This window comes from Podarcis cretensis, assembly GCF_951804945.1.
Source record: "Podarcis cretensis genome assembly, chromosome: 2".
NCBI classification, from domain to species: domain Eukaryota; kingdom Metazoa; phylum Chordata; class Lepidosauria; order Squamata; family Lacertidae; genus Podarcis; species Podarcis cretensis.
In genome coordinates, this window is record NC_137171.1 from 68388851 (window position 1) to 68416257 (window position 27407).

At 42.0% G+C, this 27407-nt stretch overlaps 1 protein-coding gene and 1 long non-coding RNA gene across 2 annotated transcripts; one reads left to right on the top strand and one right to left on the bottom strand.

Annotated features, from left to right (window-relative positions):
• Window positions 1–1786: 1786 nt before the first annotated feature.
• Window positions 1787–7326, bottom strand: LOC307211602 (ovomucoid-like). Its single transcript, XM_079968352.1, has 5 exons — window positions 7205–7326; window positions 6288–6316; window positions 4874–4983; window positions 2395–2450; window positions 1787–1950 (listed from the first exon to the last, which is right to left on the bottom strand). Exons 1-4 carry the CDS (start codon window positions 7257–7259, stop codon window positions 2396–2398), a joined length of 249 nt encoding a protein of 82 aa, XP_079824478.1. The 5' UTR covers window positions 7260–7326; the 3' UTR covers window positions 1787–1950; window position 2395.
• A 15038-nt stretch (window positions 7327–22364) lies between these two features.
• Window positions 22365–26430, top strand: LOC307211610. The gene is made up of 4 exons (XR_013836530.1): window positions 22365–22512; window positions 22663–22711; window positions 25765–25886; window positions 26375–26430. It is a non-coding gene; the product is annotated as an uncharacterized lncRNA (long non-coding RNA).
• The last annotated feature ends 977 nt before the right edge of the window (window positions 26431–27407 follow it).

The following is a 27407-nucleotide window of genomic DNA, read 5'->3' on the forward strand; positions in this document are numbered from 1 at the left end:
TTTAAGGTGACAGGAAAAGGGAGTCTGGAAGCAAAGGATGCTGGGAAGAAGAAGCAGGAGGAAGAGCTGGAATCCATCTTGGGAAGGCTGTCTAAAGGCTGACTGAAGGCTGCCTTCGCTGCTGTAGGGTGCAAGTGCCTCTTGAAATGGCCATAATTGTAAGATCTGGACTCCCTCCATGCAGATTGAAGGTGTATATAGCTTAAGAAATTTGTTTCTTAAAGCCACAACAGTCTCCGTCGCATCCTCAATTCTCCAAAGAAACACAGACCCTGTGTGGGCGCCTGGGACACCATGGCCTGTTGCCACCACTTGGCTGAGAAAGGGGCAGGCACTCGACTTTGGTAACAATATTCATTCTATTGAGATCATAGTGGTTTGGAAAGATCTTGATACTTCTAAAAAGAAGGATGATGCAACCATCATTCAGCAAAAATATAGAACTAAGGAGTCGCACCTACAATTTTGAGGCGTGAATTCTGCTTCATCTCCTTCCTAATCACCACAGCATCTCTCTCCAGCCCTTATGCCTTTGCTTATTAGCCACCCATGTATAGTCCACACCAGCATCACCTCTCCATTCACCACACTAGCAGTTCTCTGCCCAATTTCCCTTATATGTTTGGGTGTGTTTTACATGATACTGAAGAAATCTGGACCTTGGGTTCGGAGAGTATTGAGGGTTCCAAATCTTGGCAGAGCTATGCCCCACTTTGTCCCTCAGAGGCACTTCTCCTGATCCTATGCATTTTTACTCCGCAGTAAGCCTTATGAAGTAAGGATTTGCCTTCAAAGAAGAGTGAATAGGATTGAAGCCTGACACTTTATCATATGTTTGCACAACACGAGGGTACTTCCTGCCATTCCCTGCCATAAGCAGATATTCTGATGAGCAGTTGAGTTGCCTTTCAGTGGAAAAGACTGATGGGCGGACACTATTTTCTCTGCTCTGTTGAGATTTCCTTGTGGAACAATACCTGTGAAAGTGAGGAGCTCTTCTACTTTTCTCTCTCACTAAAACAAGATGGCTGCTGCCTCTCAGAGATATCCTGAATGAACTTGGCAACTGGGCATATGCAGAACAGGATGATGGATCTGGTGTGCCATTGGCCTGATCCAGCAGCTGCTTCTTATGTTCCCCTTGTGCAGCAGAATGCTCTCCCCTTCTCTCCTCTCCTCCTCCTCCTCCTCCTCCTCCTCCTCCTCCTCCTCCTCCTCCTCCTCTGCATAACCTAACCTGCCCTAGGGATTTCCCAAATCCAGCAGAGCAACATAGGTGACACAGTGAGACATCCAGGTGGGGAAAACAAGGAGGAGAGAAATCCCATTGCATTAACATTAATTCTTGCGCTGGCATAATGATGTAGCTGGGTACCCACTTGAATGGCCTATATCAATTCATATAATGGCAACTGAATTTTCAATGTGTACTTTTCTCTTATTTCTCTGTCTGTTTTTTATTTTCTTCTATTAAAAATCAATAGAAAAGAAAAGAAAGGTATTATGACAGGGGGGGTGGGTCCTAGTCTCGGTGTCTAACTAATCACCTGGCTGTGTACAGGTGTTTTTTTTGGGGGGGGGTGGGGGTTTAATCTGCAGAACTCAATTGCCAGAACTCAGAAATGTCATACTCGAAAGGGAGAAGATTCTCCTGATTGTTTGACTCAGTTCCCTGATTGTGCATTATTAGTAACAAACTTCAAGACCAATCTCTTGCCCAAATCATATAATAATTTTAAGAATAGATAATACACAAATAAATGTATGGAGAGTTTGATAATGTTGCTGAGCTTATTTATTGATAAACCGAATTAAGATGTTGCAAGATATTCACTGGCTCACAGAGGATAAGCAAAGAGAAGAATGGATTTATTTTTTTGTGGTGATGCGATGAGTGAATCTTAAAGAGTAATGGGACTTCTTTTGCAGGTGTTTCATAGTCTTGTGCATCTTCCTAAGTATTTCAGTTCCAGCTTTCTTCCACTTTTGCTAATGAGAAAAAAGAAGTAAATAAATATGAGAATTCATAAGATGCAGCTTTCATTATAACTCCTGAAAGAGAAATACTATATAGGTGGGAAAGCTTAGGCCATCATTGCTCTGTGTCTTGGGGATGGGAAAGGGCTGAGGAAGAATCCTGTCAGAGACCCTGGAAAACAGCTTCCTGTCAGCCTAGCCAATATTGAGCAAGAGGGACCAATATTCTTTTCAGGTCTACCCTTTGTGGAAGATTCCCCTTTGCCCGTCTTCATTGTAAATCTGAGTCAAACTACTCCAGGGGTAAACGTTCAGACATTTACCTAGAGCAATTCCAAGATCCACATTAAGGAAACACCTAGTGTAGGCCTTTGTTACCTTCATTATTAAAAATAAATATTATATGATTTTTTGCACCTTAAGCTGCTATGCATTTTCCGAAGTATGTCAGTTTCAGCTTTCTTCCACTTTTGCTGATGAGGAGAAAAAGAAGTCAATAAGTATGAGAATTCGTAAGGTGCAACTTTCATCATAACTCCTTAAAGAGAAATATTATATAGGTGGGTAAGCTTATGCCATAATTGCTATGTGTCTTGCGGACGGGAAAGGGCTGAGGAAGAATCCTGTCAGAGACCCTGGAAAACTACTTCCCGTCAACCTAGCCAATATTGAGCAAGAGGGACTAATGCTCTTTTCAGGTCTACCATTTATGGAAGATTCCCCTTCTCCCGCCTTCATCATACATCTGTGTCAAACCTCTCTAGCAGCAAATGTTCAGACTTTTACCTAGTGCAATTTCAAGATCCACATTAAGGAAACACCTTAATGTTTCCTTACCTTCAGAATAATGTTCTTATTACCCAATGATGAGGATTTTTGTTATTTTGCTTCTGGGTCACCCTACTACCTTTTGCGTTGTGTCTGGCCTTGTGGGATGGCGAGAGTGTTGGGATGCTCCTAAGGAATCGGGGACAATTGGCAAGCACCCAGCTGGCCCTAGCCCATGGGCCAACATGCCGGTCGAACTCCAGTCCTTTGTGCAGCATGAATCTGTGACCCAGAGCTTCAGAAGTTCAGAAGCTGGGCACGCAACTCAGCAGAGTAAACGCACAACAGAAGCGGGAGGGAGAGGCTTTGTAAAGCATATTTACAAGCAGTTTATTAAGCATACATCAGGACAAAAGGAAAAACATGTCTTCTCCCCTTCATGTCCAAAAGCAAGCAGCTTAAGCAATAGCTACACATAAACGGAATGTGATGGCCTGGGAATCCGATTCAGAGGCTGAACCGGAGGAATCCCAGCCTGCACAGGAGTCCCCGCCTCCAGGGCCGGCTGAACTGGGGCAGGGCCTTGATTCTGAAGCGCCTGCACTTGTGCCGGATCCTCAGGAGCAGGCACCAGGTGAATCCACTCTGGCTCCGGAGGTGGTTGAGGACTCAGTGCCTACAGGTGAGTCTCCCCCTGGGTCCAGTAACCCTTCAGCCTCTCCTGAACTACAGAGGCTCAGGGCAGAGAGGCGAAGGGAACTGGTTTCTCCCAGGAGGAGTGCTCGCCTTAAGGCCAGGAGAGGCGGGTCTCCTGGGGGCCGGGACCGCCCCTGGCCTCAGAGAAGATAAAGGCCAGTCAGCCCGGTCCCAGGTTGCAGGAGCAACGTCGTTGATGAGCTGTTTCGGCCAGCATCCAGTCCTGTTCCCCCAGAGTTCCTGTCCTTGCCCGGCTTCTCGCTGTGGACCCCGCTTTGCCCAAGGAAGACTGTCTGGTGACCCTCAACTCAGGTCCTGGACCTCGCCCCACGGTAACCTCCTCCCTGGACCAGCACACGGAAGTTCGCAGCAAGCTGCGCTGGAGTGTAAACAGGCATGTGACACACAACAGTCATGCCTGTTCCTCTTAAGATGGAATGGAATGTTCTAACAGATGGAGCCCATTTGGGCCTCTTTCCCCTCCCCATCCCCCTGGATCGCTCTTAGCAGCAGCAACAAGAGTGTCAGGAGGGTGGTGCATGTGACTAGCCCTCCCAAGCCACTCCATCTTCAAATTCAGGGCTACCTACAGATTAGCTCTGCTCACCATGTTCCTTTGGGCCTCATAAACAAGACAAAACTCAGGGCCATGGGCTAGAACCCCACATTGTGCAAAATGATTCCAGCACTGCCCGGGGGTTGTCCCCCCGCTTGACTTCTACATGGGTGCTGATTCTGTTGGGCTGTTGTCATGTAATGATACAAAGCAGTATTTATTGATATGCAACTACAAGCCTGAAAGACCATGACTTTTTGTTGTTCTATGGAATGGACCAGATTATTATTAATTTGAAAAGGGGTAGTAACTATAAAGCTTTGCTAATTTAAATATTGTTAAATAGCTTTATACCTGTTTACAGTTGGGGGAACTGCAGGCCTTGTTATTCTAATGATCAGTGAGAAAACCGGGCTTGAAATATTTGTACATAGGATCAAGCAGAAATGCATAAACTTGCACATTAAAGAAAATGCAGAGGGCTGAACTGCAACACTAAGAAAACAATACACCTATTTACTGTTCCTTTTTTAAAGTGAAGACTTAAACTTTAAGAAAAAAAATCACATTTTAGTGTATTTTTCATCTCTGTTGGAAGCCGCCCAGAGTGGCTGGGGAAACCCAGCCAGATGGGCGGGGTACAAATAATAAATTATTATTATTATTATTATTATTATTATTATTATTATTATTATTCTCAATTTCTTTTTATTTCGTTTATTTACATCTCACCATGCTTAGTGAAAATATAATCATGTACTTTTTAACTTCCAACAAAGGTGTCTGAGAGGGAAAAAAAGATTCCTGCACTCCAGGAGGTTGGACTACATGACTCTCGGGGTCCCTTCCAACTGCATTATTCTATGATATACTCACAAATATGCATTGCAGAAGTCACACTGGTTGCCATAGGTCTCGCCATCAGAACCGCAGTGGGGACGTTTCTCGAAGATGCATGCTGGGTTTGGATGCCCTTTGCAATATTCCTGAAGACGAAGGATACAACACTTTTAGAGGTCCTCCCCACTTAACCTTTGGACTGCAAGGCCTTTCTGATTATGACATGCCTAATAATGAGGCACAAATGAGGAATACACCAAGTGTTATATTCAGTTATGCATTCAAGCACAGGAAATGCTGATTCATCGTCCTGGCAAGCAGGGAATTGTGTGATAATGTTGTTCTCTATTCATCCCAAGTTCCCTCTTGGGGGATGTGATTCGGTGACATGGTAAGGCCCCATTGTGGGTGCTTAAACTTGTCAAATTATAGATTGTCGGTGCCAGGGATTTCATGCAAGACACCTTTAAAGTTTAAAATATTACAGGGTTAGAACAGGTACAAAGTTTTTCACACTGCCAAACAAAATTTGCAGACATGGTAGTCCCTTCAGGGAAGATTACCGTATTTTTCGTCCCATAGGACGCACCGGCCCATAGGACGCACCTAGTTTATTGGGGGGGAAATAAAGGGGAAAAAAATTCCCTTTATTTCCCCCCCAAAACCAGGTCGGGGAATCCAAACCAGGTCGGGGAACAGCGGGATGGCGGCGCTGTACCTCCCCGCAGTCCCCTGAGCTTGTGGGGCTGCCTGATGTCTGCCCGAAGTGCGGGGCGCTCTGCTTCAGCGCTCCCCACGCTCCGTGCAGCAGGCTGCTATTCACAGCCTAGGGAGCCCTGCGGGAACTCCAAGCTTCAGCGAAAGCCTGCATTCGCCCCATAGGACGCACACAGATTTCCCCTTCATTTTTGGAGGGGAAAATTGCGTCCTATAGGGCGAAAAATACGGTAATCCTGCCAGATTGTGAGTGGGCAGCATAAGGGGTTTCCTGCTAGACACATTTAACAGTTGTTTTTGCAAATAAATACTTTTAAAAAACACACAGCGAGTGCCTGAATTCATAAGACAGTGGCTAAATAATATGCCTGCAAGGTTGGGCGGTCTGTCTAGTAATAACAGAATAACCCCACAAGGCTACTACAGAACACAAGCTGAGACTTTCTTACAAATTTGGGTAGCAACTGGAATTAATAATAATTCCACCGCCTTTTTTTAAAAAAAGGGATGGGACTAGAGATGTGAAATCATGGGGAAAATCCAGCACTTGTATGTTATATTTGTGTTGATGTGTTTTTGTAACCTGTATTATAAATTCTATTTTAAAAATTGACACATACACACACACAGAGAGAGAGAATAATTTAAAATTCCACAAGAAATATAAATTCACTTATCTTAACTCCATGCTACTTCCATGTTCTATCATAAGAATAAATGATTTCCCACTTACCGCTTCCCATGTTGCTTTCACAACAACATCTAGATACAAAACATAGATAATGTGAAAATGATTTAGCAAATCCATATGCTGCATAATAGTCCATTTGATAACAATTATTTCTAGTAACCGAAAAGTGGGATGCATTGCATCTTGTACATCCTATGTTATCCTAAAAGTGCCTTGGCAATATGCAATTTCCTTTAAATGTCACTGAGCATGGATAGGAAGACAATCAAATCAATGGGAAATGGTTCAGTCTGTTAACTATAATAATTACAAATAACTGTATATACTGGTTTAGTCCATATCTAATTGGGACCCAGTTCTGTTGATTTCCCTTGAATGCGTGGCTGTGGTGCTTTGCGTGTTTAGAATCATGGCTAGGTCCACTTTTTATGTCACAAGAGCCACGTGGAGACCATGAAGAAAGGAGGGTACATGGTAGCTTCAGGGGGCATTAATATTTCAAGCCTCCGTTTTCAAAAAGGCTCCTATTGTGTGAATAGTGGTGGGTGCCTTGAGAAATGTAGAGCCCTGATGTAGAGTATCTTTATTTGATAGAGTAAATCTCACATAGGAAGACATTCATTCTGGCTCTTCCTGCCATGTATAATTTCATATAGGAGGAACCTTGAGAACAGACATGTTTCAGTGTTCAAAAGAATGAGAGAAAGGTACAAGTGTGTGTGTGTTTTGGGGGGATGTGTGTCCCTGTCCTTCATGTCCCTATGTTTGACCACAATGTCTCCTCCTGCCTTTTGCTTTCAGACAGCGAACACCATGGTTTGCAAGGAGATTTTAACTGGATTTAGCCACCACAGGTGGAGCCTTCCTACACTCATTTGAAGGCATGAATAGTCCATGAATTGTATGGTCCCTACACCTCTCTGAGAAAGAGAAATTTTGCAATATGAAATACGACTCACCTGAGTACAAAAAGAAGACCATCAGAGTGAGGAGGAAAAAGCTGCCTGGCTTCATGATGATGCTGGTGAGTTTAGTTCTGTCTGCGCCTTAGTGTTTTTCCAAGCAGTAGATGCTTCTCAGATTTCTCTGGCTGCAGTGAGGTCTGGACTCCTTCCCTAAATATATAGACGTCATTGTGGCACCAATGATGCAATCTCCCAGTCTCAAGAAATATTTACATGTGGAAATAGGACATTACAGAGGGCAGCAATGTAATATACCATGCATAACAATTCCCTTCCTCTGCAGAAACTAGGGACATGCAAGAGATATGTGGTAACCAGTAGCTTAGGAAGTTGCATGCAAAGTAGCTTGTCTTGACAATAAGCCCAAACAAGGCTGAAAAAACTCTGGTGATAAATTGCATGTCATATAGTATTTGCCAAAAAATAATTTATTACATGTACTCCTAGGCAACACTGATTTCAGATATAAATATTATGGGGGTAGGGAGTTTAGAGGTAGCTATCAGGAAAACCCATGGAAAGAGCCTTACTGGTTCAACATGTAAGCTATAAAATAAAAGAGGTATTGTAAAGGTTGTCCAAGAAAGCAGTACAAATACGTTATATACGTCAAACACACCTATTATCTTTAATTATTTGAAAACCACAGAAGTGTTGCTACCACTTGGCAGAGAAAGGGGCAGGCACTCGACTTTGGTAACAATATTCATTCTATTGAGATCATAGTGGTTTGGAAAGATCTTGATACTTCTAAAAAGAAGGATGATGCAACCATCATTCAGCAAAACTATAGAACTAAGGAGTCGCACCTACAATTGTGAGGCATTAATTCTGTCTCATCTCCTTCCTAACCACCGCAGCATCTCTCTCCAACCCTTATGCCTTTGCTTATTAGCCACCCATGTATAGTCCACACCAACATCCCCTCTCCATTCACCAGACCAGCAGTTCTCTGCCCAATTTCCCTTATATGTCTGTATGTGTTTTACATGATACATCTTGGCCAATATTGGAAACAAGAAGCTCGCAGGAGAAAGTCTGGACCTTGGGTTCAGAGAGTTTGGAGGGTTCCAAATCTTGGCAGAGCTATGTCCCACTTTTTCCCTCAGAGGCACTTCTCCTGATCCTAAGCATTAAGCCTTATGAAGTAAGGATTCTCTTTCAAGGAAGAGCGAATAGGATTGAAGCCTGACACTTTATCAGACATTTGCACAACACGAGGGTACTGTCTTTCCCTGCCATAAGCAGATATTCTGATGAGCAGTTGAGTTGCCTTCCAGTGGAAAAGGCTGATGGGCGGACACTATTTTCTCTGCTCTGTTGAGATTTCCTTGTGGAACAATACCTGTGAAAGTGAGGAGCTCTTCTGCTTTTCTCTCTCACTAAAACAAGATGGCTGCTGCCTCTCAGAGAAGTCCTGAATGAACTTGGCAACTGGGCATATGCAGAAATGGATCTGGTGGGCCATTGGCCTGATCCAGCAGCTGCTTCTTACGTTCCCCTTGTGCAGCAGAACCGGTTCCCCTTCTCTCTCCTCCCCCTCCTTCCTCCTCCTCTGAATAGCCTAACCTGCCCTAGGGATTTCCCAAATCCAGCAGAGCAACATAGGTGACACAGTGAGACACCCAGGTGAGGAAAGAAAGGAGGAGAGAAATCCCATTGCATTAACATTAATTCTTGCGCTGGCACAATGATGTAGCTGGGTACCCACTTGAATTGCCTATATCAATTCATATGATGGCAACTGAATTTTCAATGTGTACTCTTATTTCTCTGTCTGTTTTTTATTTTCTTCTATTAAAAATCAATAGAAAAGAAAAGAAAGGTATTATGACAGGGGGGTGGGTCCTAGTCTCAGTGTCTAACTAATCACCTGGCTGTGTACAGGTGTTTTTTTGGGGGGGTGGGGGTTTAATCTGCAGAACTCAATTGCCAGAACTCAGAAATGTCATAGTCGAAAGGGAGAAGATTCTCCTGATTGTTTGACTCAGTTCCCTGATTGTACGTTATTAGTAACAAACTTCAAGACCAATCTCTTGCCCAAATCATATAATAATTTTAAGAATAGATAATACACAAATAAATGTATGGAGAGTTTGATAATGTTGCTGAGCTTATTTATTGATAAACCAAATCAAGATGTTGCAAGATATTCACTGGCTCACAGAGGATAAGCAAAGAGAAGAATGGGTTTATTTTTGTGGTGATGCGATGAGAAAAGGGATTTCTTTTGTAGATGTTTCATACTCATATGCAGTTTCCTAAGTTTTCCAGTTTCAGCTTTCTTCCACTTTCGCTGATGAGGAAATCCTGCCAAATTGCGAGTAGCCAGCTCCAGGGTTTTCATGCTTGACACATTTAACAGTGGTTTTTGCAAAAAAATACTTCTTTAAGAGAAATATAAAATTCACTTATCTTAACTCCATGCTACTTCCATGTTCTATCATAAGAATAAATGATTTCCCACTTACCGCTTCCCATGTTGCTTTCACAACAACATCTAGATGCAAAACACAGAAAATGTGAAAATTATTTTGCAAATCCATATGCTGCATAATAGTCCATTTGATAACATTTATTTCTAGGAACTGAAAAGTGGGGTGCATTGTATCTTGCACATCCTATGTTATCCTAAAAAGTGCCTTGGCAATATGCAATTTCCTTTAAATGTCACTGAGCATGGATAAAAAGGTAAAGGTAAAGGTACCCCTGCCCGTACGGGCCAGTCTTGACAGACTCTGGGGTTGTGCGCCCATCTCACTTAAGAGGCCAGGGGCCAGCGCTGTCCGGAGACACTTCCGGGTCATGTGGCCAGCGTGACATCGCTGCTCTGGCGAGCCAGAGCCGCACACGGAAACGCCGTTTACCTTCCCGCTGGTAAGCGGTCCCTATTTATCTACTTGCACCTGGAGGTGCTTTTGAACTGCTAGGTTGGCAGGCGCTGGGACCGAGCAGCGGGAGCGCACCCCGCCGCAGGGATTCGAACCGCCGACCTTTCGATCGGCAAGTCCTAGGCGCTGAGGCTTTAACCCACAGCGCCACCTGCGTCCAGAGCATGGATAGGAAGACAATCAAATCAATGGGAAATGGTTCAGTCCGTTAACTACACTAAATACAAATAACTGTATATACTGGTTTAGTCCATATCTAACTGGGACACAGTTCTGTTGATTTCCCTTGAATGCCTGGCAGTGGTGCTTTGCATGTTTAGAATCATGGCTGGGTCCACTTTTTATGTCACAAGTGCCACGAGGAAACCATGAAGAAAAGAGGGTACATGGTAACTTTAGGGGGCATTAGTATTTCGAGCCTCAGCTTTCAAAAAGGCTCCTATTGTGTGAAAAGTGGTTGGCGCTGTGTGCAATGTAGAGCCCTGAAGTACAGCATCTTTATTAGATAGAGTAAATTTAACATAGCAAGACATTCATTCTGGTTCTTCCTGTCATGTATCATTTCATATATGAGGAACCTTGAGAACAGACATGTTTCAGTGCCCAAAAGAATGTGGGAAGGCTCAAGTGTGTATGTGTTTTGGGGAGATGTTTGTCCCTGCCCCCAGGGTCCCTATGCTTAAAAACAATGTCCCCTCCTTCCGTAAGGTTTAAAGCAGCAAACACAATGGTTTGCGAGGAGATTTTAACTGGATTCAGTCAACACAGGTGGAGCCTTCCTACACTCATCTGAAGACATGAATAGTCCATGGATTCTTTGGTCCCTACACCTCTCCGAGAAAGAGAACTTTTTCAATATGAAATATGACTCACCTGAGTACAAAAAGAAGACCATCAGAGTGAGGAGGAGAAATCTGCTTGGCTTCATGATTTTGCTGGTGGGTTTGGATCTGTTGGCCTCTTAGTGCTTTTCCAAGCAGTAGACGCTTTTCAGATTCCACTGGTTACGGATGAGGTCTCGTATCTCTTCCATGTATTTATGGAAGTTTCTGCAGCCTTGATGATGAAATCTCCCAATTTTTGAGAAATATTTACACATGAAAATGTGATTACAGAGGACTGCAATGTCTTGTACCAATTTTAATGGTTTCCCTTTCAATGCACATTCCACGTGCATGCAATAAACATTTGGCAACCGGTTCCTTAAGAAATACGGCCTTCTGTTTTTTTTTTTTTTATAATAATTTTTATTAATTTTCCACACATAAAATAAAGAACAGTGTAACACAATATAACTTCATACTCATCGTTTCATAGCCTTTTTTCTTTGACTTCCCCATACCTCCCCATCCCTGCATCCTTGTTTAAAAATTCTTTAGCAACCCTTAAGTCCATTGTCCCTTTCAATGCACATTCCACGTGCATGCAATAAACATTTGGCAACCGGTTCCTTAAGAAATACGGCCTTCTGGTGTGATGATGACATTGCTGTTGCAGGTCACAAGAAATGAGGTACAAACAAAACAGTTTTAGAAATGTTGGGATTCTTTTGATCATAGGCAATTGTTTTAGTATAAAGAAAAACAAAGGAGCCTTACTCATTCAGCATGTAAGCCACAAAATAAAAGAGGTATTGTTGTCCCAGAAAGTAATACAAACACGTTATATACGTCAAACACACTTATTATCTTTAATTGTTTGGAAACCACAAAGTGGAAAACAAGCATGGAGAAAACAAGATTTGCTTGATAGGAGAAAACAAGCCATGAATGTATGGCGTGAGCATCTTGGATTTCCATTGTTTGAGGCCATTTTCTTCTGAATACAAGTTACTGGGAAAACAGGAGGTGGGTCCAGTGTTTTTGCCCTCAGGTCCTGCTTGCAGGCATCCCATAGGCATCTGGTTGTCAGCTGTGAGAACAGGATCCTGGGACAGATGAGACATGGGCACGATCCAGCAGGGGTATTCTTATGTTCTGATTAAACCAAATCCTTGATACTTTTAAGGACAGACGTCACATTTCTCGGCTGTCTCACAATTGTAAATGGGACTCAACAGTTCGGTGATTTTGGAGAGTGCTGGTTGCATTGCCCTTCTTTTTAAAAGTGTCAGGTATTTTGTCCGATCTTTGCATCAGAACATAATAATGCTTACTTCAGGTAAGTTCCAGTGGCTGCAGTGGCAGGAGGGCAGCCCCACAGCTCTGGCCCACCCAGTGTGCTACTTCTGGATGCTGGCAGTGGGTCCAGCAGATATGGAGCTGTATTTACTTCAGCAGCAATGAAATGATATCACCCTTCTCTAGAAACCCACGTGATACATTGCAATAAAGTTAACTGAGAATGTTACTGTCTTTTAATTCCTTTTTATTGATTCACTTTGAAAATATCTTGTTATCTTTGTTATCTATGACTTATGTTTGAGACAATAAGCTGTTCCATGTCCTATTTGCTAACTGGCTGGTTGCCAAATGTTTCTTGAATTGTGCACTAAAAGGAAACTGTTGAAATTGGTACAGGACACTGCAGTCCTCTGTAATATTCCATTTCCATATGCAAATATTTCTTGAAACTGGGAGAGTTTGTCATCAAGGCCACATAGACTTCCTTATATGCATGGGAGAGAGGTTAGATCTAACTGCTTGGAAGAGCACTAAGAGGCTGACAAATCCAACATTACAATCATGAAGTTGCCTGGGTTTGCTTCTCTGGCAGTGGTCGGACAAACGAGGTGCCAGTAGGGGGTGATGTCTGTTTCATTTCTCCAATCTGGATAGGCTGACTCTGGGGGTTAGGCGATCTTGTAGGTAAACTGGTCCCAAGTTGTTAAGGTCTTTATATGCTAATGGGAACACCTTGAACTCTGCCTGGTTCCTCATCCAGGATAGGCAATTGACCAATTTCTTGGACATGGGGACTACTTACCCACAGTGCATCCATCTTGCTAGGTTTCAAGCTCAGCTTGATTTTATTCATCCATTTCACCACTGCTTCCAGGCACTGGCCCAGGTACTGTACAGCCTCTCTGGATTCAGATGTTGTGGCAAAGTAGAACTGAGTGTCGTCAGCATACTGATGGCACCTCACACCTTCTACTCCTATTGACCTCTCCCAATGGAATCATGTAGATATTAAATAGCATTGGAAATAAGCACTCCATAATGTAGCCACAAGATGGCCCCCCAAACAGTGTCCCAAAGCTATTCTCAAGACTTGGTCCTGAAGATAGGATCAGGACCACTGTAATACAGTGCCCCCAATTCCCATTGCCTGGAGCAGAGGCAGACTTAGAGGAGCGTGACCAGTTTGGTTGCACTGGGCAGGGAGTCTCTGGGGTGCCTCAGGAGTCGCTGCAACTGGGATATAGAATGGAAGGTGAAAGGTAGGCGGGGGCCTCAAAATTTGGGACTCCAAGGCCTTCCACTGCCTGGAGCTGGTCCAGGAGGATACCATGGTTGATGGTATCAGAATAAATGGCATCAAAATTATGTCAGTGCTGCTGTTGCTTCTACAGTGGGCAATCTGCACCTAATACCACGCTGCCCATTTCTGATTCGCATTGGAGCTCCATTGAAGTTACTTATTTTAATTAAAAAAATGAATGCATTTTAAAAGCAGGAACAGTTTTTTTTTCAATATCCCCTTAGTACTAGGCATGGTTATTTTGCAGAGGGTGCATATATGTGCCAATACATGCAGGATGACTGGTGTGCAGGGATCTGCAGGCAGAGGGATTTGGCAGGGGGCATCAGCGCCCTCACCTCCGTTTTCCCACTCTTAAGATCAGTTTCCCACATTTCCCATAAGTTTGCAAATAAAGAAATAAATAAATCTGCACAAAATTTCACCAGCATTTTAGTGTGAATTTCTCCCCAAAGGCCCATTTTTTGCATGCCGTTGCTCCAGCTATAATGCATTTTTACTGTTACTTTCATGAATATGTGAATTTACATGTGTACTTTACTCTAAAATATTTTTTAAATGCACATTACTTGGCAGGAGAACCAAGCTGAAAAATTCAGAGAAGTGTGAATTTCAAAAGATGGCTGTTTTTTTGGTTCACATCTTGCTGTGGAAAGCGTCAAACAGGTCCGCTTGCCATTACATGCCAACTGAATGGAATGTCTCTCTCATCCCCACTTGGGGGTTTTGCTTGCAGAGTTGTCGCTTCCAAGACCTTCTATAAGAAAGACTGACACCAGAAGCTGGTTAGCAAAACCACTGGTGCAGCTCAAGTGTTTTTCTCTTTTTTTTCATGCCTTTTCATTCTTGCTGAGAGAGAATTTCAACCTGTGGGTTACTTTGCAACAACAGGAATGTTTAGATTAGGACCTGTGATACGGATCTGCACATCCACGTATACAGTGGTACCTCAGGTTACAGACGCTTCAGGTTACAGACGCTTCAGGTTACAGACTCCGCTAACCCAGAAATAGTACCTCGGGTTAAGAACTTTGCTTCAGGATGAGAACAGAAATCGTGCGGCAGCAGCGGGAGGGCCCATTAGCTAAAGTGGTACCTCAGGTTAAGAACAGTTTCAGGTTAAGAACGGACCTCCAGAACGAATTAAGTGCTTAACCCGAGGTACCACTGTAAATACCCAACAGCCCTACTGGAACTGCTTGCCTGTCTGGAGCTGTATTTACAGTTGAATAACTACCTCTGCCATGTAGATAATACGTAGGTGTATTTGTGGTGTTCTCTCTGGTTCTTTGTTTCTTCTCAGATAAGCATCTTTCAGTATTTCAGAAGTTTTATTTCTAACCCGCTCAATGGTGCAAAAAAACCTCTCTTGTTAATCAACTGGGGGAAAAAGAGAGAGAAATCAATGGGATTTCACACTGTTAATACAATATTTGAAATATCAGTTATTTCAATGGGGTTGCAAGCATTGGTAGACTGAACAGTAAAACTCTACCCTTCCCTGCCTTCACCAACCATCCATCACCTTCATGTCACTATAATTCCAATAGTGACTTAGAGTAGAGAACATCAAATAAAAAGAATAAAGGGGAAATGGGGGGGGGGATAGAGAGAGAGAGAGAAGAAAGAGAAGAAAGAAAGTTAAAAATAAAAGAGTGAAAGAAGGAAGGAAAAAAGAATGAAAAAAAGAAAGAGAAGTAAAAAAATGACATCCGATTCTCTGTTAGTTACATTTAAAGAGAACATTCAAAGTATTTACTCCAGTGTGACATCCAGCTGCTCCTCCTTCTGCCAAGTTATATTGTCCCCATCTTCAGACCCAGACATCTCAAATTCATTCATTTTCTCTTCCACATAAAAAGTTCAAAAGGGGTTCTCCAATTATTAATTTCAATAAATGTCATCGACGATTCTGCCATGTTGAAAAATAAATCCTTTTGTCCTTGTTCACACAAGAGCCTCTCCGCTGTGGTCATATGTTAAAACAATATTCCATAGTTATTTACGTATTGTATATTCATTAATCCACATCCAGCTCCATATCTTCTGAATCCATTTCCCATTGTCCGTGATTTTTCATCCTAATTTAGAGGCGGATTTTGGACAGTGTAGGTGGTTCCACTGCACTGGATGCTGACACTAGAGGGAGCTGCAGAGGTTCACAACTATATTGTACTGAATTGAGCAGAATGGAAGGCAAGAGGTGGGGGTGGGAGTGCCAAATTTTGGCCTGAAATTTTAAAGACCAAAGTCCACCACTGAGTTCAGAAGTGATTACCCAAGATGATCCCATTCTTATGATTAATAACAATTGATTATATTGAGCTTCATGAAGAAAGGTGATTTGCAACCCCATCAAGTCAACAACATGAATTAAGGAAAGGACTCGTGGAATTTATTCAACTAGGACACCTGAAAGCCCCTGAAAATGGAAGGGAAGACCCCGAACACCTGGAAGGAAGCCTATATTACATTAATTCCTAAAAAAGATGTGGATGCTTTAGAGGTGAAAAATTATAGGCCGATTTCATTATTAAATAACAACTATAAACTGTTTGCGGATGTAATGGCAGAGAGATTAAAAAAAGTATTAAATAACAGAATCCATAAAGATCAAACGGGCTTCCTTCCAGGGAGACAATTGAAGGACAATGTAAGAAATGTGATAGATATCATTGAATATTTAGAAACCAGAATAGACAAACAAGCCGCTTTGATTTTCATTGATGCCGAAAAGGCCTTTGATAACGTTTCTTGGTGCTTCCTGACAGAAAATCTAAAAACGATGGGGCTGGGTGAAAGATTTAGAAACGGTATAGAAGCTATCTATAATGAACAAAAAGCTAAGCTAATAATAAATAACTCGACATCAGAATTTTTTGATATATCTAAAGGGACTAGACAAGGCTGCCCCCTGTCTCCTCTGTTATTTATAACAGTACTTGAAGTACTTACTAAGAGACTGAGAGAGGCAGCGGAAGTGAAAGGGATTAAGGTAGGGACTAAAGAACATAAGATAAAAGCTTTCGCGGATGATATTGTATTAACTCTAGAAGACCCGAAAAATAGTATGAAAGAAGCCTTGCAAATATTTGAAGAGTTTGGAGCGGTGTCAGGCCTCAAGATTAATAAAAATAAGACTAAAATGTTGACTAAAAATTTAACTAAGGAAGATATTGTAGAATTAGAACAAAAGACGGGAATTATGACAGCAAAGAAAGTGAAATACCTTGGAGTGTGGATATCAGCGAAAAATATTAACCTATATGTAATGGGATAAGGGGGCTGCTCGTGCGTAAGCGTTTAAGCCCTCAAAGCTTCGCAATCAGTTTCTAAACTCTCCCAGTCCGCGGAGCCATGGGTGCATGGCTACCTCAATCGCTGGCAGAATCCGTCAGTGGGCGCTTCCGGAATTTACGCCAACATAAGAGTTCCTTGATGGAAACTCTCCTTCTGGATTCTCTACGTGACAGTTTCCTGCGCGGAGTAGGCATCCCCAGCGGAGGTCCTGAGCCCTCCCCGCTGTTCTCACTGGAAGCATCTTGGAGCCGTTCCTCCGACTGAGTTTCTGCAGGAACTCTCCCTCTCCCCCTGCTGGTTCCTTCCTCAGCATCCGAGGGTCTCCTAGCCTCCTTGAGCCCTTCCACCACCTGCCTCTCCGATGGCAGTTCCCTGACACTATATAAGGATAATTACGAAGTCACTTGGAAGAATATTAAGAAAGATCTTGAAATCTGGGAGAGACTGAGGTTATCTTTTCTGGGGAGGATAGCAGTTATGAAAATGAACGTCCTCCCCAGAATGTTATTTTTGTTCCAAACCATACCGGTACTAAAAGGTCTAAAGCAGTGTAAAGAGTGGCAAAGAGCCTTAGCGAGATACATCTGGCAAGGCAAAAGACCACGAATAAAAATGAAAATATTGGTGGACAAAAAAGAAAGAGGGGAATTCTCTCTACCGGATCTAAGTTTATATTATGAAGCGGCGTGTTTATTGTGGCCGAAGGATTGGATAAGATTGGAAAATAGGGACATCTTGGATTTGGAAGGTTTCGATAACAGGTACGGGTGGCACTCGGACCTGTGGTACGAAAAGGTGAAAGTTCATAGAGGCTTTCTAAATCATATTTTTAGGGGACCACTATTCCAAGTATGGGAAAGAAATAAAAATATATTGGAAAGGAAGACACCTTGGTGGATTTCACCAATAGAGGTGTTAACTATAAAAAAAATAAACATGGAAGGGAAGAATGCCACCTATGAAGAATTAACTTGGAAGACAGATCAAGGGATTAAACTTAGACCATATGAAGAGATCAAAAATTTATTTACAGGGTGGTTGCAATACCACCAAGTAAATGACCTGCTAAAAGAAGACAAAAAGAAAGTAGGATTTGAAGATAAAAAATCTAAATTTAATGTAGAAGTTATAGAAGGTAAGAACAAAACACTGTCAAGGATGTATGATATTTTGCTGGAGTGGTATACAAAAGATGAGGTGAAGGAGGCCATGACTAAGTGGGCGATATACATGGAATATAACATCGATTTTGAGAGGTGGTTGGAACTATGGAACAAGAATATGAGATTTACGGCATGCACAGCACTAAAGGAAAACCTGTGGAAAATGATCTACAGGTGGTATCACACACCAGTGAAACTAGCGAAGATTTATAAGTTGAAGGATAAAAGATGCTGGAAATGTAGAGAGGTAGAAGGTGACCTCTACCATATGTGGTGGTCGTGTTATAAAGTGAGAGGTTTTTGGGAAATGTTTTATAATGAACTTAAAAAAAATCTTGAAATATACATTCCCCAAAAAGCCAGAAGCTTTTTTGTTAGGAATGGTCAGTAAAGAAATTAAAAAAGAAGATAAGATCTTATTTTTATATGCTACGACAGCTGCAAGAATTATGTTAGCACAAAATTGGAAATTAGAAGTAATACCCAACATAAGTGATTGGCAGGTTAAAATGATAAATTATGCTGAGCTTGATAGAATATCAGGAAGAGTAAGGGACCAAGACGAACAGAAATTTCATGATAATTGGAGGAAATACTTAATGTATATGGAATCTAAATCTCAGGTGACACTGGCGGGGTTGAAATAACTCTAACAGTGGGAAAGGCCTACGTAAAAGAGTTAAAAAGTATGCGACTATATAACTATATTCGATACTTACCAAAGGAGTGGAGGGAAGTCCAAGGCTCAGTTGAGACTAACTCAGTTATATATTTTATTTATGATTTGTGAAGTGGATATAATTTGTATAAGGTATGCGGTGGATTTTTGTTTTGTTTGTTTGTTTATGTTTTTTCTGTGTATATGTGCAATATGAATAAAAATTGATATTATAAAAAAAAGCCCCTGAAAATGAGGGGAGGAAATCATTGGATAGGCTACAGTCTCAGACTCTTCTCACCCCCAAACGCACCATATAATCCAATTTTCCCCATGGTGATCACAGTGATCCCATCATAGGATTCATCTTTTCTGTTCCATACTGAACCTCCCAATTCTAGCCTTTTCAACACATGCAGGCAATGTGAAACATTTTAGGCTTTAGTGAGTGTGGCACAGACTTATAAAAAGGTAAAGGTAAAAAGGTAAAGGACTCCTAGACAGTTAAGTCCAGTCAAAGGTGACTATGGTGTGCGGAGCTCATTTTGCTTCAGGTTGAGGGAGCTGGCGTTTGTCCACAGACAGCTTTCCAGGTCATGTGGCCAGCATGACTAAACTGCTTCTGGCACAACGGAATACCATGATGGAAGCCAGAGCACACAGAAATGCTGTTTACTTTCCCACCGCAACAGTACATATTTATCTACTTGACCTGGCATGCTTTCAAACTGCTAGGTTGGCAGAAGCTGGGACAGAGCAACAGGCACAGGCTTATACATTGGATCCTGACCAAGCTGAACACTACCTGTTAACTGTGTGGGTTTGGGCTTCACAGGCTGCTTGTTTCTGAAGTCCCAGCCAAGCAGCTAAACTAGGGATTTTAATGAGCCACTGGTGGGCTTCCATGCAGGCCTGGCAGATTGTGTTGGCAAAGTGAGTATAGGTAAAGAAGATACAGGTTAACTCTAAAGGTTTCCCAAATTCACTGCTCTCCACTTGCAGGGAATTTTTTAGGAGAACCCCCAGCACCAGAAGATGCCCTCAGCCTCCTCTTCCTGTCAGCTTGACTCCAAAAAAAGCTCAGGCATAGCTTGCCCTGCTCCCACCTGGCCAAGGGGAGGACAAAAGGATACAATCTTTAGGTCTTGCAGACCCATTCACAAAGGCAGCAGCTGAGCTGAGAACCATAATGTCATACTGGATCATGTTTGTGTGAACATCTGACCAAACTATGCATTCACAGGGTTGAGAAGTGGGAATCGTTGAAAGAACATTCAGACTAACTCTTCTCCTTCTTCATTATAGTATTAAAGGAGACAAGCATAAGGAAGATACACAGCAGCACCCACTCACCCCCCAAATACCTATGCAGTATACATGTTAATCCAAACACAGATTAATATTCACTTCAAGTTCCTCAGAATGCACAGTAGCTTGATATTTTGAAAATATCATTTCCTATCAACCCATCCATGTGACTTTTCAGCCTTTTACAATGCATTGGCAAATGACAGTTGTATGCTGGAAAACAGCATCTTCTAAAAATTCAGTTCCAAAGAATGACATGATTTAAGGAATAAAAATCAATTTTTAAGACTTTGTAAAAGAAAAGGGTTGAATAAATCCTTTTGCCTTTGTTCACACAAGAGCCTCTCCACTGCAGTCATGTGTTACAACAATAGTCCATCATTATTTACTTATTGTATATCCAATAATTCACATCCAGTTCCATATCTTCTGATCCCTGTACCTTCTGATTCAGGCAATGAGAAATTAAATTTCTTCCTATGCTTTGTGCAATGTACTTTCATTCTAATGTGATTCTTGGAAGAACAAAGGTTTAACTATGATATGACAAATAAATAATCTTATTTTATTTATAGAGTTCAGAAATGAACCGTTTTGTTTGGCACTGGGGAATTGGCACTCTGACAGGTTAGTTCAGATATGTTTCCTCTCCATTTTTCCATCAGTGTATATGCTGTGTAATTCCCTTGTATTTCAGGTTGGGCTGCTTCTGTATCCTTAGAGTTACTGTACTTTTTTTGGTGAAAGAAAACATAACAGCTTCCAGAATCAATCAGCATAAATATCAAATTCAGTGTATTTTTTTATCAGGCCTCTGGCAAGTGCTTCTACTCACTGAAGTAATCCTATTGATGAAATGGCAGTAGACCCAGAGAACAATGAGTGAAACCACATGCCTGAACTGCATGTTTGCTTTTTCAGGATAGCCATGTGTGAAAGAGCAAGGGTTAGTTTTGCTGCAGTGGTGTAGCCTTGCAGAGGAGAAGAGGCAAAGGTGTTTGGCAGAAGACCAGCAGTAGACAGAGGAAGAGCCAAAGCCAACTAAGTCTGGTCCACTGATCCTTCCTGCTGAGTTTTCAAAGGGTGACACTGAGCCTAAGGAGGAGAAAGTTGACAGGCTATGGACCCTCTGTGGACTGGTTTTGCTACCTGAGGCAAAGTGGGAAGGTGTCACCCTGCCCTGCTGCTGCAGTGCCATCCCCACCAAAGCCTCCCCTATTGTGGTCCCAAAACTGCTGCTGAAATCTCACAATGCACTCCATGAGATCTCATGAGATATCTGTGAGATACTGCCACCATTTCACCACTAGCAGCACCACCGTTTAGGCTTCCTGCACCCAAGGCAGCTACCTCAGCTCGCCTCATGGGTGGGCCGGCCCTGAGCGTAAGGCAGCTTCCTGTGTTACTATGCATTTTGAGTCCTTGAAAAATGTCTTTCCCTCACAAAAGCAGCACTTACTTGCGTTTGCTAGGAAGCTCCCTCATTCAGTCATACTGCTGGTCCATCTAGCTCAGTACTGTGCTCTTTGTGTGGCAATGCCTCTTGTGTGTTTAAATCTAGAGTCTTTTCCTGCCTGGAGATGCCATGAATTGAACTGGGGACCTCTGGCATTCAAAACAAGTCCTCTGCTATGAGGGAGCTATGGCTATGGATTTTCTACAAATCCATAAAAAGTACTGGGCTAGGTAACCAGCTGGGCTTCAGTCCTCAGTGATCTCTGTGTAAATCCAGTGTGCTTACAACATGACATTAAACTTACTCTCTACTCTCTGCAGTTCAGTTGATATTTTAATGTACTTCCAGCTAATTTGTACATCCCCCAAAAATATGTGATCCAAAACACAGATATTGTTCAAAACATATGTACAAAAATCTGTATATTAAAAATAATGTACATAAAAGTATGTATATTGCTGAAAATAATATATACAGATGCACATTAGGCAACATGGCATACAAAAATGTATTAGGATAAAATGCACGCAAAAAGGAATACCATAAGATCTTTTATTTAGTTAGTTTCTTAAAAACACAAACAGATATGGAAATGGGGTGAATTAAACTTAAGACTGGAAATATGTGGAACTGAAATGGACATATTTAGCCAGTGGTTTTTTCTGGGGGTACTCAAGGGTAAGCAGTACCCAAATGTTACAATTTTGTGGTGAGTACCAGCACTTTCTTTCTTAAAAAAAGAGAGAGAACGCACTGGATTTATCCATCACTATAGCACATATTTTTTACTCCATGGCTCTGACTCTCAGCAGGGTACATAGCGGAACTAGTTCTTGTCCCATGCTTGCAGTCATGGGATTGTTTTTTATCACATGATGGTGTTTTCATTCCACATATTGGGAAGTGATGGAGAAAAATGCAGTTTAGCCAAACTGCTGTGCTGCTGAGTCTGTAACACGAACTGCCAACATTCTGCAGTTCCTGAAGTGTGCTGATGCTTCTTGGCATCAGTCACTGTGATGTCCGGGCTGGAGAAAGATTTTGAGTCTCCCGAACGACCACCAGGAGGGAGAGAGCAATGTGTCTCTGCCAGGGTCCTACATGTGAGTAGGATGCTCCTCCTGACAGTTCAATGGGCATTTGCCTGTGACTTGCAAGGTCTATTAGTTCCGACCAATGTTTATTATTAGTATTATTAGCCCAGAATACAGGAAATTGTTTGTTAAAGTTCCCTAAATTCTTCTCTTACGCAGCAAAGAAAACAAACTTGTTGGTAAGAAGGATGTTGGAGAATGTGCAAAGGTAGGTATAAAGAGTTTTGTGGTGAGAAATTGAACCTGCAGAACCAAATGGGCAAAATTGTCGTGTGATTTGGAGGGAATTGAAATGTCTTAAACTTATTAATTGCTTTTCATCACAAAGTAATCTATAGATAACTGCAAGATACAATATATCTCTCAAAACAAAATAATTAAAAGCAACTCCTGGTACAGTGGTACCTCATTTTTCGAATGTTATCCACTCCTGAAGACAGTTTGAGTTTCAAAATGTTTGGAAACCAAGGGCGGTCTGCAAATTTAATAGAGAAAATTGAGAAAAATACAGTGGTACCTCAGTGCAAGCCATTCAACTTCTGAGGCAAGTTCAGAAACAGAAGCATTTACTTCCAGGTTTTCAGCATTCGAAAACCGAAACATTCGTCACCGGAGACATTCCAAAACTGAGGTACCGCTGTACAAGGTAATCAGACCATAAAGACAACCCCTCCATTCCTTAACCACCAAAGACAGAAACACACACACACACACACACACACACACACACACACACACACACACAAACATGTCTGCAAAGAAGAAGAAAAATAACACTCCAAACACCTGGGGTGAAGGAAATGTGCTTGTGCAACATGAGCCTCCCTTGTTGCCACCCAGAGCCATAGCTATGGTGTGTGGGGGGGGGGGAGCCTTTTTTATTTGCCCTGGATGAAGCCTCCAGAGGAGCATCACTGAGGCTCCCAGCCTATGTGTGTGCAAAATGTGCATGGGGTTTTTTGTTTTTGTTTTTGCCAAACTGGGTCTTTGACCTGGGAGAAATAAAGCCTAGTTTTACCCCTGTTGCCACCCTCTTCCTGATAACTGCCAGAGGGGCACATAGAGAAGAGTCTTGATGCTGACCTCAGGGCATGGGCAGGCTAATATGGGGAAAGGTGTTCCATAACGTGTACCATATTAGGGCCCTGAGCCTTCATAGGTGAAAATTAGCCCTTGAAATGGGCCTGAGAATAATGGCTATTAGCTTCTGTGAATAATGGGAACAAACCTCATTTACAATTTCCTAAAAGGTATTTGGCTTCCCATAAACTGCATGCAAGTCCATTTGCCTTGATTCCCCAGTAGGGATGCAAATTCTCTCTTTATGTAGTAATGGCAGCCTCCAGCACATTTGTACCCCTAATGTATGATTCTGAGCAAACCCATGCTAGAACTGTAGCACATAGTGTGATGTAGTGCCCCAAAAAACTAATGTGTTTTAGGCTACTTTAATAGAATTATAATTTCTCATAATTTCTGAGCAACTGGAAGTAATAGTTTCACATTATTCAGCACTAATCAGACTTCATCTGGAATACTTTTATTTTCCTTAAGATCTTTATTAAATTTTCATAACTTTAACCAATTAATTTCAAATTTGTTATACATTTCTCTTATAATTTGACTTCCCACCTTTGCTTTCAAGCTGTTTTTAAAGCCTTCCTCCCACATACTGCAAAATATCACATGCTCCATCTAATACATATTCCCTTATTATATCTCACATTGCATCTAATACATATTCCTCTATTTCACGTAATCATTTTCTTCCTGTTGCTCAAATTTCAAATCCTGGCCCCGATTTCATTTAGTTATGATATTTTTTTTCAAATAATCCCCAAAAGGCTTCCACTCTTCCATAAATTAAGGTAACCAGACATCCCCGTTTCCCGGGGACAGTACCCAGATTTACAAATCAGTCCCCTGACAAAATCCTATCATTCCTACTGAAGTTGAAAAGTATCCCCGGATTCATTGAAAAAAATCTGGTAACTTTACCATAAATTGTCCATCATTTTGATCCGTTATTTTTGCTGTTAGCTTTGTCAGTTCCACATAGACCTCATCTGGAATACTGTGCCTGCATTTTAAGAATATTGTAGCTCAATTGGTACAGGTTCAGAGGGTGGCAATTAATAACATCAGCACTATGGAAAACAGGTCCTAGAAGGACAAATGGAAAGAATACTGGATAGGTTTAGCTTGGAGATGATGAGGGATGTGATAGCACTCCAGATCCTTGAAGAACTGTGGCGTAGAAGAGGGTAAATATTGTTCTTTGCTGCCCCAGAGAACTAGGGCAAAACTCGACTGAATGTGCTCAAGTTACAGGAGGATAGGTTTTAGTGGGAAACTACTTGGTGGTCATAGCAGTTCAACAATGAATGAATTACTGAGAAGGATGGTAGGTTGGAGGCCTTAAAGGAGAAGCTAGACAGTCATCTGTTAAGGATGCCTTAGTCCTGGATTCCCCCCCCCCTCAAAAAACCCTATGATTCTAAGGACAGCCACAAGTCCCCTTAATACACTGAAGAAAATACAGCTAAATAGCTATCCAGATCAAATGCATTACTGATGGTGGATAATAGTGTGATTCATTATGACCAAACATTTATGCCTTCCACATTGTAGAAGTTTGAAAACTCAACTTGTCAGTACATCAAACATGGACATTAGGGGTACGAATGTGCTGGAGGTTGCCATTACTACATAAAGAGAGAATTTGGGGGTGGGCATTAAGAGCTCTCTGTGTAAGCGCACAGAACTGCATCCCACACCAACCCAATCTGTGTGGGGTGCAAAATGTTTGCTTTGCACATATGAAGAATGTGATAGACATTTCCCCATGTGCAGTACTGGGAAACAATATGTAAACAACAGCAAAGGCCCAAGGTGTAAGTTTTATTCCTGGTACACTTTACTTTTTTTATAATATACGCAAGTAATAAATAAAAACAGGCTTGAATTAGATTGTCAGAAAATATACTAATGTCAAGAAATCAGGATGCCTGTGCTTTTCAGTAAAAAAAAGCCACACTGGATAATTTTGTCCTATCATTGTTATGTGGTCTAGTGATTCATATGTTCCTTCCTCCTCTTGTGAAATAAAAAGGCATGTAAAAGGAAATGGTAGATTGAAAGTTCACTCTTCTTTTTCCATGTTTAGAATTAAAAAACAAACAAACTGGAAACATGAATGTGCAAAGGACATTATATAGTGGACTGCTGGGTACAATAAAATGCTACATGTTTCTTTTATAGATGGATTGCAGTGAATTCAGGCAAGCGGAAGGACTCGTGCTCTGCCCCAAAATGGCTAAACCAGTCTGTGGAACAGATGACAACACTTATGTCAGTAAATGTGATCTTTGTTGTCAAAACCTGTAAGTGGATACTGAACATCTCCCCCCAGGCAACGGATAATGACTATGATTCTTTATAATGAAATCTCATTATATTTTTTATATTTGGCCCTTTTCCACTCCCACCTTCTTTCCAAGCTTACACAGTGGCTTCCATGAGACCAATCCCATTGTATTCTCACAATCCAATGATTGGTTATCAAGAGAATGATAAATGATGATTGGCGCAATGAAATCCAACCACCAACGCTAATCAGGGATGTGAAACCAGGCCTATATGCTGTGGATAAAGTGAAACTGGCTCCTTAGCAGAATCATAGGAGTCCCAATAACTTTGTGTAGCAGGAGGACAAAGGATCTGTAACAGATGAAGGAGCTCAAGGATACAAATTATAGAACCAGCTCAGTCAAGCTTTGCCTGTAGCAGTTCTGAAGAGCTAAACATAGTTTGTTTTAGTAATGTGAACTACAGGAAAGAATTTGTCAACTTTTCTCTCTTTCTTACCCAGGGAATCCAACAAGAATGTGGCTGTGAAGTATGAAGGTCAATGTATTCAGATTCAGGTAAACAGCATGATTGTGTTATTGTAGATATTGGGAGTGGCAGGTATCAATCTCTCTCATAACAGAATCAGAAGCAAAAAAACCCCTACATTTTTGCAATTATGGAATTTTTAAATAAGGTATCAAGAGTGAAAGAAGGCATAAACTTAGTATGTTTAGACAGAATTGGGTAAAGTCTATTGAATACTGACATAACAAAGCACATGCTTCACATGAACCAAAATACTTATTTGAGATAATATAATGCATATGAAATTATGACTGTTGTATTTCCTATTTCTTCATTTTTTTGGTTTTTGTTTCTTTGTTGCAAATATGTATGACTCTACAAAATTGAATACAAATTGCACTTTAAAAAAGAAGTTATGTTGAACTGGTGAGCAAATGTAAAAGTTTGGTGGGTGTCCTGGTGTCCGGGTCCGGGTTACAGGCAGTCAGTGACCTGTCTTGGTACGTCGGGACCGGGGTAGAGGTCGGGAAGCAGGAATCAGCAGTCCAGGGTCAGCAGTCCAGGGGTCCGGAAGCCAAGAGTCAGGAAGCCATGAGTCTGAGGGTCAGGAAACCAGGAGTCAGGAAGCCAAGGCTCCAAGAGTCAGGATACCAGGAGTCAGGAAGCCGAAGCACAGTTAGGTGGGTAGCGTGTTGCTGTGGCAAAGAGCCAGAGGAAACTGCTGGTCTTATATACCCCTCCTGGCCCTTGCCACCAGGTGCTACGAGTCTTCTGTCAAGCCTCACCTGTGCAGCCGTGCCTTGCCCTTCCAGGCCAAACTCAAGAAGGCCCCAGTCCTGTGAGACCCTACCAGTCACAGGGCCTGGCACCTGCACAACCTCCTGACACCTGGGAGGGTGGGGGCTGTGAGAGCAGACTGAGGTTGGCGAGGCCGTGCCCTGCTTTCCCAATAGACCATCCTCCATTGCTCACTGGGATGCTTGGGCCATTTGCCTTCACCTTAAGGGGTTCCCCTCCACCTCAGATGT